This window comes from Caretta caretta, chromosome 6 (assembly GCF_965140235.1).
Source record: "Caretta caretta isolate rCarCar2 chromosome 6, rCarCar1.hap1, whole genome shotgun sequence".
Taxonomy (NCBI): Eukaryota; Metazoa; Chordata; order Testudines; family Cheloniidae; genus Caretta; species Caretta caretta.
The window spans coordinates 32889168-32911617 of NC_134211.1; the positions used below are offsets into that span (position 1 = coordinate 32889168).

A 22450-nucleotide genomic window follows, 5' to 3' on the forward strand; every position below is an offset into this window, starting at 1 on the left:
GTACAACTGCTGTATTTAGAATATCCCATATTCAAACAACCAACTGCATTTAATCTGACAAACAACAAGCCACAAGGTTTCTTTTGAAAGTTGTTCAAAGACCATGTTATGATGTGTGTCACCTGCACCCCTGCCAAACCACATCTCCTCTCTTGTGTTTAGGCTTCTCCTCTGTGTTTGCCCGCAGTAATCCTGGGTGGTACACCTTAATGGGAGAGGATGCCTACAGCTAAGCCCTGTCTGACTGAGATGATTAATAAGGTTTAGGCCCCATAAACTCCTTTCCCTTCAGCAACTCTCCTCAGAATTGCAAGATTTGAGTCTTCTTTGGGAATGAAATTACCCACACAACAGTAATCTTCTTAAGAAGGCTGTCAAGGTTCCTCCCCCACTCTGAACTCTAGGGTACAGATGTGGGGACCTGCATGAAAAACCTCCTAAGCTTATCTTTACCAGCTTAGGTCAAAACTTCCCCAAGGTACAAAATACTCCACCCGTCGTCCTTGGATTGGCCGCTACCACCACCAAACTAATACTGGTTACTGGGGAAGAGCTGTTTGGACGCGTCTTTCCCCCCAAAATACTTCCCAAAACCTTGCACCCCACTTCCTGGACAAGGTTTGGTAAAAAGCCTCACCAATTTGCCTAGGTGACTACAGACCCAGACCCTTGGATCTTAAGAACAATCCTCCCAACACTTGCACCCCCCCTTTCCTGGGAAATGTTGGATAAAAAGCCTCACCAATTTGCATAGGTGACCACAGACCCAAACCCTTGGATCTGAGAACAATGAACAAGCATTCAGCTTCTTACAAGAAGACTTCTAATAAAAATAGAAGTAAATAGAAATAAAGAAATCTCCCCTGTAAAATCAGGATGGTAGATATCTTACAGGGTAATTAGATTAAAAAAACAGAGAGAACCCCTCCAGGCAAAACCTTAAGTTACAAAAAAGATACAGACAGAAATAGTTATTCTATTCAGCACAGTTCTTTTCTCAGCCATTTAAAGAAATCATAATCTAACACATACCTAGCTAGATTACTTACTAAAAGTTCCAAAAAGAAAAGGAGTACTTGTGGCACCTTAGAGACTAACCAATTTATTTGAGCATGAGCTTTCACTGAGCTGTAGCTCACGAAAGCTCATGCTCAAATAAATTGGTTAGTCTCTAAGGTGCCACAAGTACTCCTTTTCTTTTTGCGAATACAGACTAACACGGCTGTTACTCTGAAACCTAAAAGTTCTAAGACTCCATTCCTGGTCTATCCCCGGCAGAAAACCAGCATATAGACAGACACACAGACCCTTTGTTTCTCTCCCTCCTCCCAGCTTTTGAAAGTATCTTGTCTCCTCATTGGTCATTTTGGTCATGTTTTTTGACTTAATTTTATGCAATCAAGTCAACAGGGCTACATAAAAGTGCAATGTTAAGCACAAAGTACTCCCACTGACTTCAATAAGATTTACTCATGTAGGATTAAGTATGTACATAAATCTTTATAGGATCAGGTCCCTACATTAGAAATTATTTTCTAAATATAGGTCTAATAATTTTATATTCACCAAACCCTTTCTACTATTTTAACTTCCTTGTATGATAAAGTCTCTGAAGATAGAAGCTCAGAGGTTCTTGTCCAGAATTATGAATTAGCATATATGTATATTGTCAAACACCCTTTGGTGTGTTTTAAAAGGTTTCCAATAATTGGTGGGGCCCAAGGGCACAGCCCACTACACAAGGAGAAGGGATATTCTGGCCAGAACAGGACACATTCTCTCAGACCCGAGCAGACAGTACCTCTGTTAGAGGTCTTATCAGAAAGTCCCACACAACAAAACCATGTTCATCTGTATTGCCCAGCCCTCAGAAGAATAACAGTCAGAGTAGATCCTGACGGGATTTGAACCTGTGGTTCCAGGCTTTATGATCATTTCAAACCTGATGATCAGGTCACTAATATGTTTGATTCACTCAGCAAGTTACTCTTTTTTTTTTTTGTGGGGCGGGGGGGGAAGGGTGGACATAAAAAACTATCAGTAGCAAGGTTTAAGTCATTTAAGGTCTATCTTCTTTAGTAAATTAAGTTGTGCTAAAACATTACCTTGAGGAGTCATATTAATGGTAGCACAGGTTTACCATGACCAGCTGGCACAATGTTAAACATAACTGGTCCCTGCCTACACTGGCTGCAAAGTCAAGTTTAACATGTTAGTTAAAATGACTCCTCAGGGTTGTGTTTTAACACAATCTAGCATTATAGTTAGAAGAAGCCCTTACTGATACACAGCCAAGCTCACACCTGCTTCTGAAAGACTAGCAAGATCCTTTGCTTATTTCTTTAGCAATGTTATTGTGAAAGCTATAAAAACAGGAAACAGCATCCAAGGCTTGGCAGTAGCTGGAGTAAGAAATGCAACTGTTAAACAAGGATTCATGGAACAAAACCAAGATTCAACCAAAGTTGCAGCTGCCAGATCTGTAAATGAAGAGCCATTACAGTGATGGACAACTTTGGGTCCAAATTATGACTCGTTTCCTTCCTTCCTTCAACCCTTTCTCCTCAGACAGAACCACATCTATCTTTCATTCAACACTTTTTTCCTCCTCCTCTCTCATTCACCCTGGACATGCTAAAAAAACTAATTCTTTCAATTTTTACCCTAGAACACTCACATTCTATGCTTGCAGTTATTCCTCCTTTTGGGAAATCATTAAGTCTAATAAACTTTGAACTGGTAACTAATTGATCTGATTTATTGTTAAGTACCGAGACTGGGATTTAGGCCTCTTTGAAAAACTCCAGCCTCAGTCTTCAGAAGAACAGCAACATATTATTTATATTTGAATATTTTATTAAGGACCACAGGTACTCATTTTATTATAACAGCCTTGGTTTTATTACTGACTATTAAGGTCTCATCTACTGTATGAGTCTCATATTTGTAACTTAATACCTGGAATTTTTTGCATCCGAATGACTGTAATAGTAATCCTGCCCCACTGTCACTTAACCCTGACCAAGCAGCCCAAAGTTAAAACATAGTCCTTATGTGTGCAGCCAACAAGAGTGCTAATTTGGAATATGGATACCTGCATACTAGGAAACTGACTAAACGTTGGTCTATATTTCTGAGGTCATAGTTAAGGTTTTCCGCTATAGTGTGATCCAAAGAAATCACTTCAAACTCAACAGCTAATCAGTGCATTGTCATAAGTTTCAGTACTTTCATAGTAGATCATAAAAACAAAACCAGAAATATACTTTCCCATATATCCAAACTAGTCCTCTGTCTTTGCAAGGATCTCTAAGATGACGGGGCTCTGGGAGAGCTCAACCAACTGACTGACAGCTCCTCCTGCCTCCAACTACCAGGGAATCTTGACTCTAGTATATTGAGCATGCTTGCTGTAGTGCACACAATTCACATCTGCTAGCTCCTTTCCTCTTTGGCTCAGTGTTTGGAGGGAGGTTACATAAATTCAGACATTAAGAGTAATAGAAAAGTTGAAGCTTTAAGTATTAATCATTGCCATTTTAACTGATTTTGTATACTTTTTCACCTGTTTACTTAATCGCTAGAGAGTTTCCTTTTCGAGGAAGTGACTTTTTCAAAAAAAATTGGCACAAATATATGCTGTTCTGATGCTATGAACTGAGATTCAGGGTAACTCATTCTGCAAATAGTCCTAATGAAGTCAATAGGATTACTTGCAGAATAAGTAAAGGTATCAGAATCTGGCCTGATGAGAGATGATCACTGTGGCTGACAACATGACTCCTCTGACACAACGGAAGTCTCTACAATAAGGATACAGTTGTGAATTTGTGCGGGAGACAGACCTTTCTCAGGAGCCGGCCCACGACTGTGGAATGAAATCCTCTAAGAACTAAGGACCATCACAAACCTCACCAACTTCCACTTTAAGTGCTAGGGACATTGCTTTGACCTTGTCTTCTCTAACAAACATATAGTAACATGTGTATAGTATAAAAAAACCTCCTAAATAAAAGGCACACCCCTGCACATACTTCTCCCCCTGGGGAAAGGATGAGAGAACAAACATGTTAGATGTTATTCACGTTGCTTAATACGTTACTGGAAGGCTGACACTATAGTGAAGACCACAGTATAAGAATCTACATAGAAAAGACTAGACTAGAACACACATCTGCTTACTTATAGCACAAGATCACAAAAGGGGGTTTTGTTACATTTTCCTGTATAGTTTCAAGGAAACAGAGGCAGCCAGTCAGCAAACAAGAAGAAGTTGACTAGGTTCTGGAGCGACTATATGAAGAACTGTGTTTTTGAGGATGGTGGGTTGTTCTGAAACAGTTTTTCATTGCTTGCACAGCACCCACAGCAGTGAATGGGCACTTTTATAAAAAAAAATTTAAAAAACTTAAAATCTACGTTTTGTAGAAATGTTTATTTTTAGGGAGGGATTTAAAAGTTTGAGTTCTTTAGATGGAGACACTGGAACCTGTCTTTACCAAGGCAAAGGGTTTTAAATCAAAAGAATCCTGAGAACTGTATGCAGCTTCTGTTACCATTTCTACATTCTGATTATAGTGGCACCCTTTTTCCTCCACTATGGGTAGGGCCCTACCAAATTCACGATCCATTTTGGTCAATTTCATGGTGCTAGGATTTTAAAAATAGCAAATTTCATGATTTCAGCTATTTAAATCTGAAATTTCACAGTGCTGTAATTGTAGGGGTCCTGACCCAAAAAGGAGTTGTGGGGGGTTGCAAGGTTATTGTAGGGGGGTCTGCAATACTGCTACCCTTACTTCTGTGCCGCTGCAGACGGCAGTGCTGCTTTCAGAGCTGGGCAGCTGGAGAGTGGTGACTGATGACCAGGAGCCCAGCTCTGAAGGAAGAACCACCGCCAGCAGCAGCACAGAAGTAAGGGTGGCATGGCATGGTATTACCACCTTTACTTCTATGCTGTTGCCTGCAGAGCTGGGCGCCCAGCCAACAGCTGCCACTTTCCAGCCGCCCAGCTCTGCAGGCAGCAGCGCAGAAGTAAGGGTGGCATAGTATGGGATTGCCACCCTACTTCTGCGCTGCTGCTGGCAGAGGCACTGCCTTCAGAGCTGGGCGCCCAGCCAACAGTCGCCACTCTCTGGCTGCCCAGCTCTGAAGACAGCACAGACGTAAGGGTGGCAATACCACAATCCCCCCTAAAATAATCCTGTGAGCCCCCTGCAATTCCCTTTTGGGTCACGACCCTCAATTTGAGAAACTCTGGTCTCCCCCATGAAATTGGTATAGAATAGGGTAAAAACCATACAAAAGACCAGATTTCATGGGGGGAAACTAGATTTCACGGACCGTGACACATTTTTCATGGCTGTGAATTTGGTAGAGCCCTAGCTATGGGCAAGAATATATCAGCACTGCTATTAGAGACCTTCCTTTTAGCTCAGTTCTACAAACTAACCCAAAGCCAGCCAATGTTAAACAGAGTTAATATCTTCAGAACAGAAACCACCTGATTTCCATTTCCTGGAGGTAATGATGATTTCTATACACATCTACAGTAAGTATCACAATTTTTTTAAGCATGTACAAAACTTTCCCCATGCCCCCTGTGACAGTGTAGTGTGGTGGTAACCCTGCTCCTGCTGGAAGGGAATAAAGCAGCCCCAGAGAGAGCTGCAGCAAGGAAAGCTGGGCTAATTGGGAAAGCAGCCACAGCTGTAGCCAGTGCAATCAGGGCTCAGCTGACCCTTATAAGAGGGCAGTGGGCAAGAAGGATTCAGTCTCTCTCTCTCTCTCCTTGGGAGAGAAGGACCTGGCTGCCAGGGACCTGAGAAGGGTACCTAGCTTAGAGCAGTGCTGGGGAAGGGTAGAGGGAGCTGTGGAGCTCCAGTCTAGCAAAACTGCAGGCCTAGTTAAAGGCCTATAAAAGATACTGGGGCTGCAGAGGGGCAACCCAGAGATAGGCAGTGGCAGCCCATGATGAGTGGTTCATAGACTGTAGTCTGCCCTAGGGAGCAGGGGCTAGATGATGACTGGCAGTAGCCACTGAGGCAAGGGAGGGATAGGGGGTTGGGGGTTCCCCTGGGATGGGAGACTCAGACTGAGGGGGTACTGCCAGGGGCAGAACCCTAATCTAGAAGGGCACCGGGGTCTGGGAGGGACACCGGCCTGCAGAGGGTGTTCCTGGCTGGAAGAGCTAATTCCCAGAATGACAGACAGGAGGCCCCGCCCTGGTGAGTCATCGCCCCGCAACAGACAGATATTGCAACAGCATGTAATATCTTCGGGGACCATATTGTATTAAGCTTGTGTATCATTGCAGGCCGGAAATTTTATGAAATTCCAGCGGGGAGGTTTATTCCAACTCCTCCGGAGAGGTACGCCCCCTGCAGAGGCTTTAATATACTGGTTCAAACTGGGTTTTCCAAAGACCAACAGACAAAGAAAGGGCCTTTGTTATAAAACGGCTGGGTTTAAACTGATTCAGGGCCTTCTTTCTGATCCAGCAAACAGACAGGCCCTTCTGTATAAGGGGGGTGCCAACCCTTGGGCAAGGATTAGAAAGGTTTTGACATACTGGGGCCCCACAGGACTGCTGGTAAACTCTTTAGCTGGCATATAGGAACTCTTATTGTTTTTTGGTTTTTTTTTTGGGGGGGGGGGGGAGCTAAACAGGTTCTCTCTGTAATGCTTTTACCTCTTTGCTTAAAAAAAGCTGCATGGTAACTTGTAACTGCTGGCAATACACTGTTCATAGTCCTCAAAAGGAAAGCAATGCAGAGGTGCTGACCGTTAGACTTACTGGAGATATATCAGTGTAAAGCAGGCAGCTGTGCAGCTTTAAAACCCCAGAAAGAACAGAACCCATGTCTCCACCCAAGAGAGGTGATTCCTGGGATATGGAAGCCTTAAGCTGGTGCCCTTAAGGGACCAGGGAGGAGGAATACAGCTGCAGTAAACACTGAAACTGTGACATCCTCCAACTACCCATCCCAGACATGTGCACACAAAGGACTCTACTTACCTAGGAAAAGCCTGAATAGAAAATCCTTGGAGCATTTCATGTAGGTCAACAAACTCCAGTTTAGTTGGAGCAGTGTTAGAAACAAATTCTACAATCAAGAGCCGCAGTTTCAATATCCCATCTCCAGCCCCCAACACATAGAAAAGTTATAGATAAGATTATCTCAGCAATTGAGTCCCTCTAGCACACCTGCAATGCAGCACAGATAGCCAAAGCAGGTCAATTTCACTTCAGTATTTAAAAAGGGAAGTGGAAGTGCTCTTGACCAAGATAAGAGTACTTTTGCCTTAGTCAGTCATGAGGTTATGTAAGGCCCCCAAAATAATTTTTTCAGGAAACTCACTGAATTACCTGACTTTTTTTTCTTTTAAACACACATTTAAAACTGTGTTTATTTTTAGAAGACCCTGTAAGAGCTTAGTTGCAAGTTGGACATTCTAGTCCTGTATTTCTCAAAGTGGTTTGGTCCAAGCATAGGACTGGGAGCCAGGAACTGCCAAATTCTAATACACTACTAACTCTGATACAGACATTCCCCTGTGGCCTTGGACAAACCACTTAATCTCAAGCTTGGTTATCTTGCTTGTGCAATGAAGTTAACGTGTCTCTTCCCCCTCAAAGAGATGTTTGTAAGGATTAGCATTTGGAAAATGCTTTTAGGGATGAAATACTCAGAACTACCCACAAAAATATTAATAATTAAACTTCACAGCTCTTTCTCCTCCTCCCCCATCACCACAAGAAAAGTATGAATACACTTCCCATAAGAACCTAGCATCCTCTAGGTAAGAGCCATGACAGTTACCCTCCTAAAGAACTAACAGACTATGAGCTAAACCCCTCCTTCAGCTGTATCAGAGAACAAGGTATACCATAATATCAGGCATAATGGTAGATGCCAGGGACAGTTCCATGGTGCAAAACAGTGCAGGGGTCACTGTGCCTCTGCAATAACCAAGAGGCAGGCACACTATAGCCACTCAGTTTGGGGCTGGTTCATAAACTGAATTAGGGAAAAACAGTTCCCTTTGGTGGCCCTGCTTACACTCTCACAAGAAAGCAAGATCACTCATTCAGTGTCTGACTCACCCCTTATCCAAGGGCTGATGTCCTTACTTTTCCACCTTCGCCAGGATTAGGCCCAGTGTGTAAAGCAGCCATCCACCTACAGAGTTGCAATATGGCAGCCATCCTAAGACAGCAACAGCACTGAGTTTCTAGGAAAGAAAGTGAAGAATACCATCTCCAACTGAAAATGGAGGGGAAGTTGTAAGTACTATGGCTCAGGTGTTCCCTTTTCCTATGCAGTTTGGAAGGGAGTAAGAGAAAATCCCAGCAAAAATAACTCACAACACATGGAGGTTAGGACATCAGCAGCTCTACAGCAAGGAGCCAGGGGAAACCATCCATGTGAACGCTGCACAGATTGGTTCTTTATTCTAACCCTCCCAAAAGACTCCAACCACTCTACAGCATGATCGATACTCAGGCCTGGTCTACAGTACAGAGTTAGGTTGACCTAAGAGGTCTTGTGTTAACCTATGTGTTTACACTAAAATTTTGCTCCACTGATGTAACTCACCTGTAACACCAATTTAATAACTCTACCTCCACAAGAGGCATAGAGTCAGCGTCAATGTAGTGTCAGTGAGGACACTGTATTGCTTACATCAACTGTTGCTGACTGTCAAAAGTTATCCTACAATGTCCCACACTGACAGTTCAATTGATGTAAGAGTTCCTAGTGAGGATGTGCAATGCCAACACAAGGAGCAAAGTGTAGACACACTCAAGCGATATAATTACTGTGGCATCTGTATGCAGACATAACTTAGGTTGACTTAATTTTGTAATGTAGACATGCCCCTGAGGGAGCTGCATCAAGAATCCTATCCAATTTTAAAACCTGTTGCAGCCATAATGCCACCCAAGGCCCAGGCAAACTGAACCATTTCAGCTGGACTGGTTCAAACTCTGCTGACGCTGCCTTTGAAATCAGTTCAGGCCATCTGCAGCTGGTTTATACTATCCTTCCAAATGGGTTTAAAATGGTTGAGCTGAACTGGTTTTAAACCCATTTCAAGTTCTGGGAGAAATTTAACCAGTGCACACCAGGCCTACGTGGCACACTCCACTGCAGTGCTAGGCAGAAATCCATATGGTAGCCAACACTGACAGTAATTTGCTTTTCTGTAGCTCTTAACTTCCCACCACCGCTCTCCTTACAGACAGATGTGAACACAAAAGGATCAAATTTTCTAAAACACTTAAAAATGACTTAGGAGCCTATGTCCTATTTTCTAAAGTTACTGAGGCACTTATGAACCTAAGACCCACAGACTTCCTAGGAGACCTAGCTCTTAAGTCACTCTAGCACTTTCAGACCCCTTTTTGTTTATATTCTACTTGTGATGATTGTTTGTTTGTTACCAGCACCTCACAGGATGGTGCCAAGAGACACGACTGGCTACAAGAGTTTCTCCAGGAGGGAAAACGAGGCTAGGTAAATAGTGCCACAGCGGTTGACAAGAGGGTGCTGTGGAGGCCACCCCGCCATACACCCCAATAAAACGACAGTCACCCGAGAAATAGCCATCTGGGGAAAGCTCTTCCCTGGAAAGAGGAGGAAATAAGCCTGATGTGACAGCTTTCCAAGCAAATTCCCCACCTGAGACCGTCTGTGTCAATGTTAAGACAGTTTTTCTGTATTTAGTAACATTTCATACTCTAGATCAGTGGTCTCCAAACTTTTTGGCTCGCGCACCCCCAGGGTGATCTGCCACAGGCACGCCGCCGACGGAAGAGGACCAGAAGACCTGCTGCGGACGTGCAGAGCTGCCGCCAAAGAGAAAAACGGCGGAGTGCCATCCGGCGGTGCTACTACTGCCATGCACCCCCTGGGATCATCTCCCGCACCCCAGTTTGGAGACCACTGCTTTAGATAGCTGTAAACTTGACTGCAAGCCACAAATCCAGGAAGCTCTTGTGACAAATATCAGAAGGAATACTTTTTGTATACAGTAAAAAATAAGTAACTGATTCTGACAATGTCACTTCATATGCATTATTGCTGCCACATGAACCCTGTGAGCGAGAGAGAACTAAAAGGCACTAATATGAGAAGTCCCTAAGAGCAGTGAAGAGGGACAATACCAACTTGAAAAGCCATAGTTGTCCAAACATTTGGTACCTACAGTCATTACAAGAAACTCCCCTCAAGTTTGCTACAGTTTGAAAGTTTAGAAGAGAATAACCTTTGCTCTTAGTTTTAGTTTGTGCATACAACAGCATTGTAGTTGCTCGCTTTTAGGAAGGCTGGTCCTTAAAAAGATCAACAAGGGAGCAGAAACACACTTACACAATGTTTCATACATTGGTAAGAGAGGAAGGGGAGCAAGGGTAGAGAGAAGGGGAGTCTGATATGACATGCTATTTAAAGTAGGCTCCAGAAACTAGACTTTTAAAATATTAATTTAAAAATAAATAAATCATGAGTCGACTGCAGCACTTGGAAGAGAACCTAGAAACCCTGACTCCCAGCACCTTGTTATGGAGCATGCTCCTTCCTTTACAAAGAAGTTGAACACCTAACACAGGGATTTTTAAAAATGTACCTGGGGAAAAGAAGTCATTCATTTTCTATAATGGAGATTTTGGAAGACAACTTGTAATTTAACCTACAACACAGACATGACAATCAAAAGTTTGGTATTATAGAAACAGCTTAATAAATTGTAGCTCCAAATGCTATTAATGGAGTACAGCTGCTTTTCCTTACATCAGACCTCCCATTCTTTATTCTGTATATCAGCTACCACAGCACGTCTGCCTCCGTTCCCAATGACACAAAAGATCTCTTTGGCACTCTAAAACACAGAAAGCAACTCAGGCTTCTTGGGGAAAGGAAGATTGGAGGGAGGAAGAGGAACTGCTAATGAGACCTAGAGCTTTCCACAGAAGCCAGTTCAAATGCAGCCTAAAGTTATCATCTGATGCCTGTTCAGAGTGAGTGGCCTCAGTTCAAGTCCTACTAGACAGGCCCCCATAACAGAATCAGCACCTTTGTTAGCAAAGCCAAGGAGATCAAAATACCCTTTCGTCTTTAGAATTCATCCCTCGTGTCAGAATAGAGGCACACTGTCAGGGCAGTGTGGGAAGCCAGCACTGCTGTTATTCCCAAAAAAAGGCAACACTACTTCAATCTCTGGGGAAGTCAAGCCAGCACCTCCCACCAACACATTCATCTTTGCCAAAAGGGATACATATTAGCCCCACCTTACAGATAAAGGAACATTTATTTATTCAATGAGTAAATGTAAACAGTGTGCTGCAGAAGTCTATTACAGGAAGAGGCCTCAGGTCTGACTCCCAATCCTGTATCTTAATCACAAGCTCATCCTTCATCCACAGAGGAAGAAAATACAAAACAAAAGGAAAATGTCAGTAGTTAAGAGGGAAAGCATTAATCAAAGTTAAGCATTACAATGTTTTCCTCCTCAAACTTTCTAGTTAAAGAATTAAAAAGAAAAAAATACCTTCCTCATACCCTTTTAATAAGATAAAGGCTACAACAGTTTCCTAGTGTGTAAAAGTCATGCCCAACATCATTCAAACAATTGCTGGCAACAGTATTATTCTATTAGCCACCAAAAAGAAGGAAAATTATATTTCTGATGCTCTAATACAATGAGCAATTTATCACTTGACTTATCTGACAAGTCCTTCAAGTACTTCAGTTTATCTGAATAATACTTAAAAACCTCTTAAAAGGAAAAGGGAAGTTCTGTGTGAGGAAAAAACCCTAAAACCAGGGACTATGTGAAGATCATCTTCTATTCTAAACTTAATGCTAAGAAACAAAAAAAATACAGGTGTATTGGAAGACTGAAGGAGCCAGGAATAGAGCCTCCAAATGTAAAGAGACAGAGGGGAAACAATATTGCTACGTTATTGCTCAAGAGAAACACTTCTGGTTCTAGAAACAATAGGCCAAACTCATTTAGGTGTAGCTCCACTGAAGTCAATGGAGTTTTATTAGGATTAATTTAGATCACTATTTTCCCATTACCTTGTTAACACATACAGTGTCACACAGGGGAGGACAGCAATTGAGCCTGCATAATTTGTAAGTCATTTCACTTGTTCCAATTCTAGTTATTTTCCTTTCTGATTTCATGCATCAATACTATAAAAGCATTTATTATGTATGGTAGGGGTCCAGGAGCCCTAATCAGTATCAAGGCCTCATTGTGCTAGGTGTTGTATGAACACCTGAGTGGGCACAGTCCTTCTCCTACACAAATTACACTCCAATTACAAACAAGATACAAAAAAGTGTGGAGAAGGGAGAAGAAAAGAGTTACAAAAATAAGGTCAAACTACACAGGTTATTTATTGCTCAACTTGATGGTTCCAATACATCTGAAAGTTGAGGTTGTTTTTTCCTAAACCAAAATCAACAGTCAGCTATCCCCGACTGCTGCAAAACCTAGCCATCCTTAGTTAGATGATTTCTTGGGGTCAAAACATAAGTGGGTCTTGAGGAGGCTCTGGAAGGAGTTCTCACACATCCATTCAGGGATGGTGTTCGACATATAACACGGCAACATGGAAGAAAGTACAGAGGTGTTAACAGAGAAAGCTGACAGCGGGCATTCAAGCCTGGCTTGTTTGACAGAGCAAAGGGATAACACAATATGGACCTTCATCCAGAGTCAGTAGGAGTCTTTCCATCGACTTCAGTGATTTGCAGATCAGATCCTATAACACAAGGGGAAATAAAGTAGAGAGGGGCAGAGTTGCTAAAAGTCATCGAAGGTGAGGACAAGAAGCTTGAATTTGACACAGTGGAAAATGGGGAGCCCAGGTGAAGATTAAAAGAGGAAGGTGATGTGGTCAGAGCAATATTTAAATACTATCATGATCAATCCCTAAGATATGCCATCAGTTAAATGTTTAACCAAACCATAGTAAAGAGCAACTATTGTTTTTTATTGGTTTATTGTAAAATCATCAGGATCTTTACTTCACAGCACAAGTTAATTTTAGACATTTGCATTCCATTAAGCATTTCTCCATTGTACACTGTAATTTTGGAAAAACATTCATTACCTATTTGTCATTATGAGATGGAAGTTATTTCCAAGTACACTCAAATTCTGTAAGTGATAGACTATATTGGATTATAAACTGATGATCAGATTTGTGAAACTGCAATTTCACATTATATAGTGGTGAGTTTCTTATTTCCCCAACTCATCTTGCACCTAAGCAACACAATAAACTGATTCATTCTTTGTTTTTAACTATATAGTAAACAAATGCTGTCCATAGGATTTTGTTAATAAAACTGAGTTAAGAATTAGAACAAAAATACACGTCTTTAGTGTAAAAGAATATAAAATACACTATTGCCACAAACTTAATAATTTTATGATGAAACTAGTTTGTTTTTTGCCCCAGTTTTCAGACTATTTTTGAAAAACCCATTTATAGCTCTGATTGAAAAATAAGAGGCACTACACACTTCTCATTACATTTACAAGATGCAGACATGAGACCTAAATTCAGAAATCCTATCCATACTGCTGCAACAGTAAGTTACACTATAAATATAGATTTGTCTTAGGGCTTGTCTACATTGGCACGTTACAGCGCTGCAACTTTCTCGCTCAGGGGTGTGAAAAAACACACCCCTGAGCTCAGCAAGTTTCAGCGCTGTGAAGCGCCAATGTAGACAGTGCACCAGTGCTGGGAGCCACACCCCTCGTGGAGGTGCCTTCACAAGCAACATAAAAGCGCTGCCAGTGTAAACTAGCCCTTAGTAATAGATGCACTTCATTATTTCATCTATTAAGTAAAAATGTTTGTAATACAGACTTGCTAAACTACAAAAATTCTACCACAGTCTTCTGGGGATTCTACAGAACCCATGGAAACATCTCACTCCCTCACTTGTTCCCCACTCCAACCACCCCAGGGAGAGTTTTTAAGGTATGACAGTATGACTCGATCAATTACTAGCAAATAAAAACTTTCTAGCTGCTTGTCACCAAGACATCCAGTAAGAACAGTTTTCATTACTTCACTGAAGTCCAAATAACCATGCTGTATAAATTTCTGGATCAAAAAAGGTAACTTGGAGGTAGAGAATATATTATCCTTAAACCACTCTGAGCGTAAATGCCAATCATAAAGTTTTGTAAAATGTTATGACATTTAGTAAACTTTTTATGTAGATAGAGGAAAGTGGAAACAGAAGCCACCTTTTAAGCAAAAATAATCAGAAAGAAAATCGAACTGTTTGTGAGTTTATAGTTTATTTACAAAACTCCAACAAAATGCTATATGATCAATATTATTGTGAAACACCTGAAGTATCAGATTTCATTAGCTTGGCTATAACAAAATATGCTTACAGCATCCCTAGGGGTTCTGGCAGCCATTGTCAATTTCCTGAAGCAAGTTTAAAGTTACTATGACATCATTTGGGGGCTTTGCTCAAGGCAGACCTGATGCAGAAAAGCCCTGAAGGGAATCTCAGTGTGTGCCAATCAAGGGATCGTTTGTGTTTAGCTTTGCTTTATTTTAAGAATCCTGCTTCCCCCTCCACCGCACACAGCAACGGTAGTGCCAATGCCTCAGTTCCAACAATGGCCACTTATTAAGCAAATTGCTTCAACAGTTCAAGAATACAGAATGGATTTTTTAAATACAGAAGGAAGAGGAAAAGCTACACAATGCTCCTTTCATTCAAATAAATGAATCTTCCAGGAAGCAAAACACATTTAAGAGCCATTTCCATTTACTTCAATGGGCTTTGGATCAGGATCTTAGCTTAGTTTGTTCAGAGAGTCTGCTTAAGACTTAAAAAGCAACATCTGCCAACACATTTTCATGCATAATGAATACTAGTTTCTTACACTAAACTCATCCAACTGTACTGAAACTCCAGTTAAATTTATATTCAGTGAAGTTATATCAAATGTTTTTTCCTCTCAATTGTTTCACTTTGCTCCAAAATCCTCATTTTTTTTCCCCTCAAGGAATACAGAATCTCTTTGAACAGAGTGCATATCACACTAGCAAAATATGATCCCAATTCTGCCAGTTACTATACGCAGGCAGACCTGGCACCCACACAGAACAGTCTGGAGGATCGGGGCCTATATTTCCACAAATTTCCTTTAGCAAGAAAAGGACGTACAAAACAGCATACTCCAGTCTTTATTATTTCAAATTCAGACATAAAATTAAGGTAATATCATACAACAATCTTTCAGTTTCCTAAATATTAGATAGTTTCTCAAAGTAACATTTATTATGGGAGGAGGAGCTATTCACATGCAAAGGAGGGAAGAACTATTGTGCAGCAATTTGTGGAATTCAGGACAAGGCAAAAAATAATAGGAGTGACAAAAATAACACTAGGAAGAATCCACTATTTTCAGCATACAAGTCTTGTTCACTCCTAGCTTTTATTAAAGCAGCAAACTTTTTACCCCAAATACATTTAACTATTCATATCCTTAAAACTAAATTTTATAATGTACTTTAAAGTACCAGATTGCGCCATCCTTACTCACTCATTCAGACTGATGATGTACTTTACAGTCATTCCTGTTGAAATTGAAAAGGACTCATTATACAGTAAGTTGTTACTCTGCATGAGTAAGGGTGAAAAAATCTGGCCCAAAGTGATTAATATGAAAAAGTTTCAGTAATAGCCAAAATGATGTAAATTTAGTCAATAGAATGAGTACTCCTCTATACAAATTTCACTCTACAGTGAACATAAAAAAAAAAGTCAAGAATTTCCAGTCAATATTACTAAGACAGTAACACCCACCGCACATTATGAAACACATTTAAGGAAGCAAGAAAATGCAAATTGTGGGCCAGATTCTGAGCTCAGCTATACTAGTGTATATACAGAATAACTCCACTGACTTCAGTGATGTTATGCCAGATTCTGATACAGTGTTTGGACGGAAAAGGGTCTTGCTCCATGAATAGTCCAACTGAAGTGAATGGAACTACTTGTGAAGCAAGGTGCTACTAAACCAGAGAAAAACATATCAGAATCTGGCCCTGTAAACTTAATATAAGCATAGGAGTATTGTAATGATATTGTAAGACACACCTCCTAACCAGAAGCCAAAAAAAATGCATGTGTCAGTTAAGAATGACACAGCTTCTAAGACACACTATTGAATCCAGTTAAAGGAAATAAACTAATTTCTTAGAAATAACAAAACCGTTCTCTTAACATTTTTATTGTTCTTAACTTTTGTTGTAACTCAAGATAATACAAACATGCAGAATATAATTTAATCTCTCTCTAAAAAGGCAGCATATGATTTTTTTAACTCTAAACATAATTTTAATAATTTATTTTAAAACGTTATTTTAAAAGCCTCCAGGAATCTCACATCAATTGACAGAAGCAGCCACAGTAGAGATATAACAACACCACACATGTAAGTATACACACCCTACTTTTAAAAAGGGCATTAACCTTGTTTTAAGCACAGATAAAAAGCTCCAAAAAAGTGTAGCCATGTACAGAAGAATTTTAAAAGTGATGTACTTATCTAGAATATTTTCAATGCCTAACTGAACCTGTTAATTCCCTGGCCTCAAACCAGAATAGCGATCTCCTATGTACAGTGACCTTAGGATGTAAGATACTGACCATTATGAATGTGTTTGGGACATATTGTACCATCCCAACATGCCTAATTGCTGCACTCCTACACTCACCAGCACCCTAGTTATGATAACTGATACGTGTAACATTTCCATTAGGTTTGAAAGCTCCTCCTGGCTTTATTTGTTGTTTCTTCTTGGAAAGACACCCCTACGCTGCCCAGCTCTTTTTAGAGGTGGTTTCTAAACTGCTTACATCGCCTGAAACAAAACACACCTCCCCAAGCACGAGCGCGGCCAGAAGGCCGTTAATCCGGAGAAGGGCCACGATAGGCGTTTCTGTGCGGCCCTCCCCTCCAGCTGTTCAGAGCTGCCGCCAGCACCCTCCTCCACCCTCCGTCCTGCGCCAGGGGAGAGCGACAGAGCATTTCAGCCCCCCCAGCGGCCCCTACTAGGACCAGCAGCCGCAACTCGGGGTCTTACAGCGCCAGGGCGCCCTGTTGCTGCCACAACAAAGCAGCTTCCAGGGACCTTTTACTGACGCCCTATGCCCCCGATCCAGCGTGTGCACCAAGCAAGCCGCGGCCCCGCGCTTTATCCCCCCCGGGAGCCGGGCATCCTCCAGGGCAACCGCAAATGCCCGCAACACCCTCCACAACCGCGGCAAGCAACCCCCCCGGCGAAGCGCTTCTCCCGGGGGAACGGGGCCAACTGCGAGCCATCCCCTCCCGCAGGGGCTGCGCACCCTGGGGACAAAGGCACCTCCCCCGGCGCCCCTCACCCGAGAGCTCGTCCGGCTCCAGCCCGGTCTCGGTGTCCAGCCCGCAGATCACGAAGTAGTCGGCGAAGCGGCCGGGTGCCGAGGAGCCGCCTCCGCTCATGCTGGAGCCCGAAGGGTGCGGGGGGCTCAGCGCGCCCGGGGGGAGGCGGCCATCGCCCGGGCTGCTCCAGCTGTTCCAGCTGCGGCGGCCGCTGCCTCCATGACGGAGCGGAGCGGGCAGCGCCGCACGGCATTGTGGGTACGGCCCCCAGCTGTTCCTGAGGGGGCGGGGGAAGAGAGAAACCGCAATGCTGCGCGTGCGCTCTGAGCGGATGGGATGACGTGATGTTGCTGCCTGTCGGAGGCGGGCCGGCTCTGGGCGGGGGAGGGGGCGCAGGTCTCACGGCATCGCCCCGCCCTTGTTGTCTCACGCGCCGTCCTCTGGCGCTTTCCTTTCCCGCCCAACGGCTCGTCCTTCCCGCTCCCAGCCCGGTGCACGGGGCTCCGCTCCCTCTGCCCCTGGACCCCTGTTCCCTCAGGAGCCCGGCGGTGCTGGCTCGGGCCAGCGGCCTGTCCAGCCTGGTGTCCGGTCTGCCCACAGTGGCCGCTGCCCGGTGCTTCAGCGGGAATGAACAGGGCTGTTACTCGGGTTGCCAATTTTGATTGGACTGATCCTGGAGATTTCATCACACGGCAGTCTTTCGTTCCTGGAGACTCCCGGGCAATCGTGGGCGGTTGGCAACCCGTGCTGTTCACTCAGCCATCGCTGGTCCTCCAGTCCCAGCCTCCAGCAGTCGGAGGTTAAAGGACTAGAGGATGCTGGGAGCATGAGGTTGCATCCCTGCCCATCCTGGCTATTAGCTGCTGCTGGACCGATCTGCTAGGAACTTGCCTAATTTATTTGAGCATGAGCTGAAGTGATGAAGAGATGAAGTGAGCTGTGGCTCAGGAAAGCTCATGCTCAAATAAATTGGTTAGTCTCTAAGGTGCCACAAGTACTCCTTTTCTTTTTAATAATTTTTAGTTTTGTTCGTGTCTGAGTCTTGTGTTCATGAAAAATACCAAATTAACAAACACCTTCAGAAACTGAAGTCCTGTTTCTCCATTGGACAGGTACACATGGGTAGCAGCAGTGTAAGTTTGACACCACATCTGTGTCTCAGATATAATGTAGTGTTGTGGCTTTGCTGAGTGGTAGAAGAATTCAGGTCAGTTTCCTGTTTGGAACAGAAATCAGTGATGCAGGGCAATTTGTTTATTTACCAAATGTACACAATTCTTGTTTCCTCCAAGGGGGTGGAAATAAACAACACATAGCATCACCCTCTTGCAGAAGTCTCACAAAAGAATTTTTGTCCCATCCACAAAAGCAGCTATCTTGCATTTCTGTTTTTCTTTAAGGTGTCATACAACTCTACATTTTCACAGTTGCAGGAAATTATGGGGGTGGGGGTTAGACAATAATTATTTAATTACAGTAGACATTGAGATTCAAAAAGTTAAAACGCAAATTGTGAAAATCGCATGTCAAAATTAATGTCCTTAATTCAAACACTGATAAATTTTCAAATAGCATTTTTCTTACTTTGCCTTTCTGTAAATTTCAGTTATTATTGATGAAAATATTTCTTTGGTTTGTGTGTGTATGGTAAAATTGCCACTTACCAACATTTATCAAGAACAATCTAATCCTTCCAAGCTTAGCTATAACCCACACAGCGCTGCTTAAGAACTCTCTGAGCATGGCTACTGTACAGTATCTTCAACAATTTCTACTGAGAGTTTCACCCCAGGATGCTTATACATTAATTACCCCTACCATGCAGGCCATTACCCTCTTCCACTATAACCCTGGACACGGTTAGTTCAATCTCCATCAGCTGAGAATTAGAGGGGGAAATGTTGATATTAGAAGACACATATCTTGATCATAGTAATAATCACAACACACTGATTTCTCTTTAAGTACAGATAAAAAAGCTCACCCAGAGCTGCACTCACATATAAAAACTACTTCTTTTTTTCTCCTTACACCATTCCATTAGAGCACATGGTTCACAAACCTTACAACGTTTCTTTGATAGAAGGAGCAATTATCTGTAATTCAACAAGTGCTCTTTCTTCTGCCTGCAAATAGAAATCAAAGCATTTTCTGGTCTTGCAAAAGAGGCGCCTACTCTACATTATGAAAAGTAGGTCATTATACATTTACTGGTTTCAGAGTAACAGCCGTGTTAGTCTGTATTCGCAAAAAGAAAAGGAGGACTTGTGGCACCTTAGAGACTAACCAATTTATTTGAGCATGAGCTTTCGTGAGCTACAGCTCACTTCATCAGATGCATACCGTGGAAACTGCAGCAGACTTTATATATACACAGAGAATATGAAACAATACCTCCTCCCACCCCACTGTCCTGCTGGTAATAGCTTATCTAAAGTGATCATCAGGCGGGCCATTTCCAGCACAAATCCAGGTTTTCTCACCCTCCACCCCCCCACACAAATTCACTCTCCTGCTGGTGCTAGCCCATCCAAAGTGACAACTCTTTACATAATCAAGTTGGGCTATTTCCTGCATAAATCCAGGTTTTCTCACATCCCCCCCACCCCCATACACACACAAACTCACTCTCCTGCTGGTAATAGCTCATCTAAACTGACCACTCTCCAAGTTTAAATCCAAGTTAAACCAGAACATCTGGGGGGGGGGGGGTAGGAAAAAACATGAGGAAACAGGCTACCTTGCATAATGACTTAGCCACTCCCAGTCTCTATTTAAGCCTAAATTAATAGTATCCAATTTGCAAATGAATTCCAATTCAGCAGTTTCTCGCTGGAGTCTGGATTTGAAGTTTTTTTGTTTTAAGATAGCGACCTTCATGTCTGTGATTGCGTGACCAGAGAGATTGAAGTGTTCTCCGACTGGTTTATGAATATTATAATTCTTGATATCTGATTTGTGTCCATTTATTCTTTTACGTAGAGACTGTCCAGTTTGACCAATGTACATGGCAGAGGGGCATTGCTGGCACATGATGGCATATATCACATTGGTGGATGTGCAGGTGAACGAGCCTCTGATAGTGTGGCTGATGTTATTAGGCCCTGTGCCCTAATCACAGGGGTCAGTTTAGATGAGCTATTACCAGCAGGAGAGTGAGTTTGTGTGTGTATGGGGGTGGGGGGGATGTGAGAAAACCTGGATTTATGCAGGAAATAGCCCGACTTGATTATGTAAAGAGTTGTCACTTTGGATGGGCTAGCACCAGCAGGAAAGTGAATTTGTGTTGGGGGGGTGGAGGGTGAGAAAACCTGGATTTGTGCTGGAAATGGCCCACCCGTTGATCACTTTAGATAAGCTATTACCAGCAGGACAGTGGGGTGGGAGGAGGTATTGTTTCATATTCTCTGTGTATATATAAAGTCTGCTGCAGTTTCCACGGTATGCATCTGATGAAGTGAGCTGTAGCTCACGAAAGCTCATGCTCAAATAAATTGGTTAGTCTCTAAGGTGCCACAAGTCCTCCTTTTGTTTATACATTTACTGTACAGTTCTACTTCAACTTCAGCAATCTGCCACTATGATGGAGTATTAAGTAATGGTCAGGCACATCAATCACAGGATTTGTTGGATATGTCTAATCTAATTTTGAGTAGAGAAAGGTATGCGGTACAGTACTGTATCGTTCCCAAACCCAAAGCTAACACATTGTAATTAATCATGGGGAAAAAAGAGAAAAGAAAAAACTAACTTTTTAAGCAAATGGAAATATGTATATATTGTTTATTAAATTTAAATATATAAACATTTCTGTTGGAATGGTATATACCAGTGAGATGTATGAGATAAGATGAATTTCACCCTTGTGCAGAGGGCCAGCACAATGGCCTATGCATCATTCAAGTTCCATTTAGGCTGTTTTTGGGCTCACCTAGGACTTAAATGCATCGGCCTTTGTGCTGGCCCCCTGCACAGAGACAATTTTTTTCAACCATAATGTACATATATAATCATCAGTTGTGATGTTCTATATGCAAATTCAAATTGGTATGATACTTCCTTTTTAAATCGCTATTCTCAGTCATTCATAAACTTCTAGTTTTCAGATTTTGGTCCAAAATTTCTCATGATTACTGCCCAGGAGTATTTTGTTCTGTGTTTTTTTAAGGTAAAAGGGGGTTAATGGAGTTTCTTAAAAATTAGTTCAGCAATTTTGGAGTTATCTAGACAGGAACAAAAAAAGGCTTCTTGCCTATTAAGAAAGTTTTCAGATCAAAGGAAATTTTACTCAGATCCTGAATTCTGATTCAATAAGTTAAATTGCGTTGTACAAAATTTAAAAAGTCATTTTCAGGTTTTAAAACAAAAAGACTTAAGACTTTCCATGCCTTCAGAATGAGGCATGGTGCCTTTTGCCATATAAGAACAAGTGTGGTTATGAATAACAGGGATAAAAGGGATTAGTAGGGATGTTTAAAATAGCACACAGCACATCCACAGCATTCCATAACTATAGAAGAGTTAGATGAATATTCAAAGTGCTGGATATGACAGTCCATTTTGGCTCTGATCCTGCTGTCCTTGAAATCAGTGTAGAAATTCACATTGACTTCCATTATGCCATCCATGTTGTGGCACTGCATGGTAGAAACTTGTATAAGAAGCTAGATAGGCTTCTGCACTAATGCAAAGATTAGTGTAGCAGAGGGAGGCTGTAGCTGTATTTTCCTGGTCTTAGGAGAATTTCTAAGCGTTTTTCTTGTGCATTCAGGCATCTTTCAAAGTCTTTTCCCGTTTCTAGTGCTGTAAAGCTACTTGGACACACTGTGACACTCATCCAATTTCTTAGCCTGCACTTTGTGAGCTGATGGGAAGGGCGAGGGACGCTGTGAAATCTTGAAATTTTGCATACAAGTAACTTTTTCAATGTTATAAACGTTTCTGTCCTAGCCCTTCCCAGTTCACCTTAACAGCTTCCATTTCAGGAAGGTACAGGTTTTTGGTTATGCCAAGAAGTACCATA

General features: G+C 42.2%; 1 protein-coding gene across 4 annotated transcripts in view; it reads right to left on the reverse strand.

Annotated features, from left to right (window-relative positions):
- The window catches only part of DENND5A (DENN domain containing 5A), a 109125-nt gene extending 91441 nt beyond the window's left edge, over nt 1-17684 (reverse strand). For all 4 annotated transcript variants that reach the window (XM_048855657.2, XM_048855655.2, XM_048855656.2 and 1 more), the window contains exon 1: nt 17448-17684. In XM_048855657.2, the coding sequence (XP_048711614.1) occupies nt 17448-17547 (100 nt within the window). In that variant the 5' untranslated portion in view covers nt 17548-17684. The remainder of the gene's footprint in view (nt 1-17447) is intronic.
- Between the last annotated feature and the right edge of the window lie 4766 nt (nt 17685-22450).